Source organism: Merops nubicus, unplaced genomic scaffold, assembly GCF_000691845.1.
Source record: "Merops nubicus isolate BGI_N331 unplaced genomic scaffold, ASM69184v1 scaffold28523, whole genome shotgun sequence".
In the NCBI taxonomy this organism is placed as follows: domain Eukaryota; kingdom Metazoa; phylum Chordata; class Aves; order Coraciiformes; family Meropidae; genus Merops; species Merops nubicus.
The window spans coordinates 1-9,081 of record NW_008597296.1 but is presented as its reverse complement, the minus strand read 5'-3'; the positions used below and the strand labels follow the sequence as shown (position 1 = coordinate 9,081).

Below are 9,081 nucleotides of genomic sequence, written 5' to 3'. Positions count from 1 at the left end.
GAGCAAAACAAAACCAAGCCCTGAAAATGCTGGAATCTGGTGCACAAAATCAGTATTGAATTTGTGTTTTTTATTAAGAGCTGACAAGGATGGGATGGTAGGGATCACTCAGGAAAGCAATTTTTTTTCTGAATACTTAAAAAAACCTGCAAGCCTGTTTGTTTGTTACTTCTCTCAAGAGTTGCAGTGTCAAAACAAGCCACCAAAAGGCCACTAGTGCTCTTCCACCTTTGAGAGGTGGAAGGCAAAGCCTTTATTTCCCTTTCTGCACTGGGCTTCTCTTTGCCTGTGCTGGCCCAGAGCTCCCTGGGGCTTGGTTCACTGTGAGGCTGAGGCACCCTGGGCTCTGCAGCCTTTCCAAACTGTAGCATTCAACTTTTTCTTCACTGGAGACCGTCCTGGTGCTCAGGAGGCGAAATCCACTTTGGAGTAAGGTGTTGAGCAGCAGGCCTAGCACGTTAGTGCCATTAATCAGCTTTCTATTATCAGGCTTTATGGAAATATACCTAAAATGAAGGAGAAAAAAGGAGTTACAACACTTTAATTACTTCCTGAAGAATGGAATGATTTTTTTTTTAAAACCAAAGCAGGTCCTCAGAGGCAGGTCAGAGCAGTTTGCAGCAGCCAAGGTTCCAGGTTTTTTTTCCTTCCTCTGAGGACTATTTAACTCTTTCCCCCAGTTACACAGTGGCACTTCTCTTTCACCACCACATCCAAACTTCCTTAAGAAATAGCTGTGACAACCTCCACCTCAGCTAATTTAATGGAGAGGTGAGTGGCACGTTCAATATCCTGCTGCAACCGTTTTCCAGGGAAGGGCAAATCAGAGACAGGACACTGAAGTCACACTTTCCATCAGAAAGCATCACTTTGATGACACAGGAGCTCTCTCTACAAACAGTGACATTTATTGCAAAGTTACCTTGAACAGCAGGCCTGGTGGTAACAAGGATGAAAATCGTTTTCACCTTGCCTCAAATGATTTTACTTCATATAAAATGCAGTTTGAGAGTCTATCCAGACATTCCGAGGAACAGAGGTAAAAATACTACTACAAAATACAACTGACAGGGGTGAAACTGTTTCATAGTACACCAAGCATTTGTGGAAAGCACAGGAAAGGCCAAAGAGTCCATGTCACCACAAAGAATAAGTTGATAGACATTCAAGAGGCAACTTCATCGAACTCGACTTGTTTCATTACCCAAGATAAACTTTTCTATTCATCTGCAGATAAAAATATTCACCAAGTCTAAAGAAATAAAGGAAAGAATCAGGAATATTTTCTTTGCTGTTGAAGTTGCCATAATCTACTCAACCAATTGGTAGTCCACTAAAATTAGTAACACATTATAAAGTTCAGGTTTGGATTATGTTTGGCAATGGAGTTTTTCTTCTATTTGCTTAGCTAAAGAAATCTAGAAGAGAAATAAACCTTTTTTTTTCTTTTTTAAACAATCAAACTGCTCTGTTGATTCCTATATTCAGATAGAATAATCCTTTTGGAAATATTTCAATGAAATTTCCATAAAATTCCACAGGTTCTAACACCCACAGAGAACAAATTAGGTTCCATTGTCTTATACAGTAAGAAGGTGTCTCCATACAATAGAGACATCCAGCAAAAGCCTGTTTAAAAAATGTAATTTGTTATTAGAATACAATACTGATATCACAAAAATCACTGATATACAGTAATCTTAATAAAACCAGAACATTTTCTCTGAATTCAGAGAAAACCCACTGTGTGGCATGTAGCTATGCCCCTTCTCCCTCCCCCCAGTGAAAGGCTCTACAGAAGTGTTCCAGCTCCTGAATTTCTTAGTTCCAGTCATGCTTTTAACCCCATTTAGCCATTTTTTTTCCTCTTTTCCAAATGAAAGTCTTTTGGATGATGAGCTAGTGGAGATGTTAGAATTCCCCAGTGCTCCACTCCTTATTTACTCTGTTTCCTTCGCTTCATTTTCCTCTGTGTTTTTTCAAGTCTAGAAGGTCATTGATAGTGTGAAATTCTAAAGCCTTGGAGAGTGAGTGAGGAGGAAAGGGCAGAGAGAAAACACTCCACAGAACTCAAAAATGAGCACTGAGAACAGCATTTTAGAAAGCTGAAGAACAGGCAAACCAGTGCAACAGAAATGAAACCGGGTACTTCAGAACCAGAAAAAGATGTTAAACCAGCAGAAAGAAGGAAACCTATTTCCTTTCTCTCAGACAGCTGTCCAACAGTTTCTTTAAAATGAGCTTTGAAGTCACAAAGGCATTTCCATTACTAAGAAGTCACACTAGGGAGAGTACCTGGCCACAAACTGGTCTCCAGCAGAGTAGTCAGTACCACACTGAAAAGCCATGTCGTGGTGGGAAGGTCTTTCCAAAGGAAGAGGAACCAGTGGTTTCTGAGAAGGAAAAGGGCTGTTCCAGCTCTGCCCCGAGTGCTGCCCTGTGAACACAGTGATCTGCTCAGCCAGCGTCTCCACGGTGGTGCTGCAGGAACCAAAGATCCTGAAAAAAGCCTGCATCTCTTGGAGAGAAAAACGCACTTCCAGGACCTCCCGCCGCGGCCTCAGCAGCTGCTCCTGGCTCAGGAGCTCGGCCAGAGGGCAGAGCCCGTAGAACTCCGCTTCCCTCCTCAGCCTCTGGTAGTCTGAGAAATCAGCAGGTAGGGAGACCTGCAGAGTCCTCAAGAAGTCGAGGATGTAACTGAACAAAGCTCCATCTCTGTCCACGAAAAACTCTCCGTTCAGCAGCTGAAACTCCTGGTCGTCGTTGCTGAGCATCCGCGCCAGCCGGGACTCGGGGAACTGCTGCAGGGTAGAGGCCCTGGTGACAAACCTCACCCCGCCCACGCTCAGAGCCACCACCTGACTGCTCATCCCACCTCAGCCACCGAGGAGCTGTGTTTGACTTGATCCTTCCCAAACTGCAAGGCCTCTGCAGCTGCAGGAGCCACTCAGGGCTTTCAGCAAGTGTTTGGAGCGAGGCGTGGAGCGGCGACGGGATCTCCAGGCAACAGAGGTTGGACAAGAGTTTTGTTTGCAGGGTTTGGTTGCTTGGAAACTTTGATTCTTGGAATTTAATGTTTTATTTTTTAAATGAACAGCGTGCACGGGCTACTGGAAGACAGTGAATTGACTGTCACAACTTATTAAACCTCCAGAGAGGCCAGGGAGTACCCCCAAAGTGTGGCAGTCGTTACGGCTGTTGCCTGGAAATGTCAACTAGAGGTTTTCCTTCTACGTATGGCTGGTCCTAGGACCACTGCAAAAAAGAGGGTAGGTGTGCTTCAAGCAATGTGTTTCAGCACTGTATGCTCTCAGAGAAGGGCACTTCAGAGAACTCAAGTGTGCTGTTCACTTCAATTGTTATCACAGAATTGCTGTGGTTGAAAAGGACCTTCAAGATCATCGAGTCCAACCATTATCTGTCTCTACCAGGCCATTCCTACACCATATCCCTGAGCAACCCATCTAGATGGGTTCTAAATACATCCAGGGATGATGATTTAACCACTTCCCTGGGCAGCCTGTTCCAGCCCTTGAGATCCAGTATGTAGTTATGCTACAGCCAAATCAATACACTCAGAAAATTCCATTAATCTCTGAAACAAGGTACATGAAAATACCCTGGAAGAGCCTATAGATGTTCCAGTGCACCAGCAGCACCTGTGCTCTTGTCACATTACACACTCTGCTCCAAGGAACCATCCCATCATTCTTCCTGGCTCTGGAATCATGAACTGGAGAGGCAGAGAGGGACAGGACAGAGATTCCTTTACTCACCACCACTTTTGAAGGAAGTGTGGCTCCAGAGAAACATGCATCTAACCAGACCCTGCTCCCCCAAAAACTGGATGCTGGGAAAGTAAACTGCAAAGTATGTCCTACCTTGCAGCTTGTTCTTATCACCCTCAATCGACTTCTCTCTACCCCTGTAATTTATGCTTGCCCTGAAGATACATTTTTGTACAGAACATGTAAACAGGAACCAGTATCTACAGCAATCTGGATGCACAGGACAATTACACCATTTGGTTACACAAAAATTACACCTCTACTTCAGTAAGGAGCAACATCCTCAGGCAGAGAGCAGCTCCAGGATGTGGATGATGAGCTCTGCATCATTTTGCAGCAGAAGGGCAATCCTCAACAGTCTCTTGGTACAGTGCTCTTCTCAACCCCTACTGCTCTTCCTCTTCCCAAACCACTTCCCTGGTAGGAAAAAATATTTAACTATGCCCTTTTAGCAAGTGATTCTTTTCCTCTTAGTTTAACATTAATGTAATTGTAGAACAAGTACACAGTTTGGCTTTTATATTTTAAGAAAAATGATTTACAGTGAATAATATTCCCATAATCATCACCAAAAGAAGATTCCAGAAACAATGTCTTTTTCAGAGCTCTGCTTGACCTTCCAGTTCATCAGTGCTCAAACGATGTGAACAGTGTGAATGCTCTGGAAACATTTTCAATGGCTGTTTTTCACTGGCAGTCTGAAAAAAAAAACCCACACCATTAGTTTTAAGTTATCTGTTTTCTTCACCAGATCTCTCTTAAGTTCTTCTGTTTCAGCAGGGACTTCACAACAGTTTATATTTGCACACAAACTGTGCAACATTATCCAGTACAACCAACGTATAGTTTTTACACTTTTCTCTTAGAAGGGAAGCTCCATCTGTCATCTGTTCCCAGTAAAAGACAGCATGATCTGCTATCTCCACTGTCTCTGCCAAATAGGACAAGCTCATGGTGAAGAACTGAGATTTCCAGCACTGGAGGTTGTCGATGACCGACTCCACAAAGGACATTCTGGTGACAGCAAGGAGAAGCAAGCAAAGAAGAGAGTTCACTAGAAACCTGCGTGAAAAGATGGAGGGGATCTTGAATTTAACAGTGTTGTTCTCCTGAGGCAAAGAGAGTTTGTCCACATCAACTAGTTTTATTCCATTCCACTGGCTGGTATCAAAGCTCTTCATCGTAGAGCTGATGTCCACGCTGGGACAGGGTAAGGGGGTTTCTTTGAGCACCTTGATTTTTTCCCTGAACTCCTGCATCTGTTGCAGGAACACGATGGGTTCAGACACATCTTTGAAGGCCTCTGCAATGTTAAAAGCCATCCGTTGCTCTTGCAGGATGGTGTTCAGCTTATTGATCTCTGGGTCATAGGCCTGCATCACTGCAAGCTTCATGGTCTCAAAGTCAGACAGGATCTCGTTGCGTTTCTGCTCCAGCGTGTGCTGCAGCTTCTCAAAGAACTCCTTCACCTGGTCAGAATCCTTGGTCAGGATCTGCAGAGCTTTCCTCTTACTGGTTTCTAAGGTATCCAGCCTGGAGAGGGCGTCTCCACAGCGCCAGGTCTCAAAGCCCTGGAAGAGGGTCTCAAAAGCCCTCTTCTCCTGGGAGTAGGCCTCCTCGATGGAGCAGAAGACGTGCTTGGTGTGGTCCCCACGGGTGGCACAGACCCCACAGATGAGCTGCGTGTCCGTGCGGCAGAAGATGTTGAGGGGCTGCCCGCTGTGCACTCTGCACACGGGCATTTTGGGGGTCACCTTGATTTTGTTGTACTTCTCCACGATGCCTTTCAGGGAGTAGTTGACCTGCAAGCTGTTGAGGCCGGTGACGGGGGTCTCCTTCCTGCACGTGGGGCACTTGAAAGGGGAGGGTCTCCAGAGCACATTCCGCACGTTCCCCTCAAGGATTCCTTCCAGGCACTTCCTGCAGAAATTGTGGGAGCAGGGCAGGACACGAGGGTCATCAAACAGGCTACAGCAGATGGGGCAGGTGAGATCTTCCTCCAGGAGCTCCATCATATCCTAGGAAAGAGAGGAAAAATGGCAACAGAATGTATGAAATTTATTTCTCCTCCGGGGAAACCATGCAAAACCCAATCAAAAAGGAAAAAGGATCAACTTTCTTCTCCAGTATCCTTAAGACAGAGCAGCCAGTCCAGTTAGCTGTGGTCTCTGGCCACCAGATGGCAGGTTCAAGCAGAACCATTTTTGGACTCTCAACTAGAAATGCTGGAAAAGGCAGCTTGCCAAACCCAGCATGGACTCTGAATGGGAATAACTCATGGACTCATAAGAACAGTTCAAGACTTGCACCTTTCCTCACTCATGCAATACACAGAAAGTTGGATTTTCACAGAAGATATCCAACCAACAGGCCCTGCTAAGTCTTGCCTGCTCTCTACTCACTCAGCCCCTCCAAAGCTCACAACTGCCACGCACTGCTGCTGTGAGAAGGCAAGAGTAAAGATGGAAAAGCCCAGCTCCAGATTTTCTTCAGCTACAGAACAGGTGGTGTGGCTCTTTGTTCTACCTGCAGAGCCAAAGGTGAGTCAGCACTCACTCAGAGTTAGCTTTTCTCCTGCTCCTGCAATATTTTTAAATCCCCAAGAGAAGGTGTTATTGCCAAGTCCTCAGCTGCAGACACCTTATAACTTACAGCGTGCTCTCAGAAAACAGATACCTAATAAAGACCAAAATGGATGACAGTTTGTATTAGCCAAAACTCTCCAACACTTAGTTTTGAGCTATAATTAGAAAGAGGCTTCCCCTGTATAAATTCCTTCCACGTTATACAGTATGTATTTATTTATAGATAGGTAATAAAATTGCTTTTATAAATTAAAAGATGTGCCACCAAAAAGAGATGGGTAAGAATACTGCTGTGACAGCAAGGCACATGAGCAAGGGGAAGATTGGATCTTCTCTGCAGGGGAAGATGCATGCTGCTGAGGACAAGAAGAGCAATAAAATCAAAACCACTGACCCAAGGAAAGCAAAGATCACTCCAAGGAAGAAAGGCAAGGTCACTCCTGAGTTTCCTTCACAGGGGGACAGATACAGTCCCAGCAAGACTTCACAGTAACGTTCCTAAGAGGTGTCAGCCAACCTCCCACGCCTCTCCAGTGAGGAGGAAGAGGACTATCCTCTGTGCCTGTTTGTCTAAGGAGAGGTTGAAAAAGCTGCCAGCTTTTTAACTCAGCTGCAGGACTAAGATCATGGGGCAGAAGCAGCCACCATTACAGCTAGGGACAAAACCCCAGAGAAAAGGTCTGACTCCATTTACCACCCAAGGTCTCCTGTAAGACCATGGATACAGTCCCAGCAAGACTTCACAGTAACGTTCCTAAGAGGTGTCAGCCAACCTCCCACGCCTCTCCAGTGAGGAGGAAGAGGACTATCCTCTGTGCCTGTTTGTCTAAGGAGAGGTTGAAAAAGCTGCCAGCTTTTTAACTCAGCTGCAGGAATAAGGTCATGGGGCAGAAGCAGCCACCATTACAGCTAGGGACAAAACCCCAGAGAAAAGCTCTAACGACTCCATTTACCACCCAAGGTCTCCTAGAAGACCATGGATCCCATTCAAAAACTTCACATTCTGTGAGAGGACAGTGATTTTGAAGCACCTCTCAAGGCTAGAACAAGAAGCATTTCTCTTCCATCCTCTTTCTACTGCTAAAAAGAATGGGCTGATGGCAAGACAATTATTTTGGCCCTGTACCTTTGAGTGTTCCTCTTCATGAGCAGCTCTCTCTTTCCAGCTTGTACTCACAGCTTTTAGTCATGATAGCAGCACAAAGATGAGTCTTGCAAGTGTGTGAAGAAGCTAATAATTACAAAATAAAATTACAATTCTCCATCTTCTACTAAAGGCAAAACCACAGTGCAGAAAATATTTGCCCCAGTCCATCTCCTTCACCAGGGAGGATTTTATTCCTTATTTAGGGAGGTTGAAAAGCAGCTCTGCAGGCCTGACAGCAAGGACTGCAAACCACTGCAGAAAACACTTACTACAACACCTTCCACCAAAACACCTTCCACCAAAACTGCAGGACAAGCATTGAAGACTTCCATGCTCCCAAAAATACAAAAAACATACACAAAAGATTTCATGATCCAAATAAAACTCTCCAATTCCATTCCAAATCCACTTATCCAGCTAATTATGCTTTACAGATATAACTGAATTTCAAAACCATTTCATGGCATCATTAAAAACCTCAGATTTTAAAAAAAGAAATGGGTGAGTCTAAAAGCTTTTTTTCTCCCCTCTTACACTAGTAACACCAGACTAAAAATACTAAAAACTTATATGACTGTCTGGGACAGCTAAACTTCTGTCTTCTTTAGGACATCAATTTCAGAGAGTAAGTTGTGTGCAGATTAAAACAACCCTTTGTATTAGCAGCTTGGTATTTGTGCAAGGAATTACAGCAACGTTTCAGCTTCTCCACTGAGAATTTCTCTGTGGAACTTCTGATCCAGGCTTGGATGGCCCTGGAATTCCCTACTCATACCACGCAGACCAAAAGGCAGTTCCCTCCTTCACCTGAGCAGCATAAACTCACTAGGTGCAAACCCAGCAGGTGTCACCTGTCAGAAAAAACAACCTGCAAAGTTTTATCTTTAGGAAGAATGGCAAAACAAATCCAAGCATAAGAGCAAAAACAAACAGTGCTCCAAAGAGAATTTCACTTAGCCTGCAACCCAGCACAGAAGGGGAGTTGATCAGCCAGCAGTAGGCTGAAAGCAAATCCAGGATTTCGCCAAGCTTCAAACAAAACAAGAAGATATCTCTTCAATTACAAATTTCCTGCAGTGGAATTTAAATAGTCTAAACGAGACTTGACCAAGTCAGGCTGCATTTCCACACGCAGCTGAGCCAGGCAGGAGACGTCTTGTCCCTCTTCCTTTGCAAAGACCTTGGTCCTTGTCAGGACCTCCTAGGAGCAAAATTTCACCGGCTTTTTATCAGGCTGGTGTATTCCATCAGCCCAAAAAGGTCCCGGAGCGGGGAAAGCAGGAGTCGGAGCGATGGCAGCTCCTCCTTCCAGCAGCAACCACCTCAGCTCTGCTCACCGCACCAACACCAACCGGAGCCCAAAGGAGGGTCGGCGCGAACGTTCTAACCCGGAGCGACTGACCTCCAGCTGCGGTAGGTGTCCAGGCGGCCAAAAACCGCTGGGGAGAGCGGCCACGCGTTAAACCTCTTCTCCCCGGCCCAAGTCTTCGGAGGGGTGGCAGGCAGAGCCGGCGCGCCCAGGCTGCGGGCAGCTCGGAAGGCCTGGCGAAGCGGGCAGCAC

The 9,081-nt window shown here is 45.4% G+C and overlaps 2 protein-coding genes across 2 annotated transcripts; both read right to left on the bottom strand.

Moving 5' to 3' along the window:
• Positions 1-253: 253 nt before the first annotated feature.
• Positions 254-2,870, bottom strand: KCNRG (potassium channel regulator). Its single transcript, XM_008936666.1, has 2 exons — positions 2,296-2,870; positions 254-506 (listed from the first exon to the last, which is right to left on the bottom strand). Exons 1-2 carry the CDS (start codon positions 2,868-2,870, stop codon positions 254-256), a joined length of 828 nt encoding a protein of 275 aa, XP_008934914.1.
• Positions 2,871-4,573: 1,703 nt separating this feature from the next.
• Positions 4,574-5,803, bottom strand: TRIM13 (tripartite motif containing 13). Its single transcript, XM_008936665.1, has one exon. The coding sequence runs from the start codon at positions 5,801-5,803 to the stop codon at positions 4,574-4,576; it is 1,230 nt and encodes a 409-aa protein (XP_008934913.1).
• Positions 5,804-9,081: the final 3,278 nt, after the last annotated feature.

Excerpts from the sequence above, each read along its gene's own strand:
- KCNRG (XM_008936666.1), bottom strand. The coding sequence starts at position 2,870 with ATGAGCAGTCAGGTGGTGGCTCTGAGCGTGGGCGGGGTGAGGTTTGTC. Across the intron at positions 507-2,295 it reads GGAGACCAGTTTGTGGCCAG|GTATATTTCCATAAAGCCTG; the intron begins GTACTCTCCCTA and ends CCTTCATTTTAG.
- TRIM13 (XM_008936665.1), bottom strand. The coding sequence starts at position 5,803 with ATGATGGAGCTCCTGGAGGAAGATCTCACCTGCCCCATCTGCTGTAGC.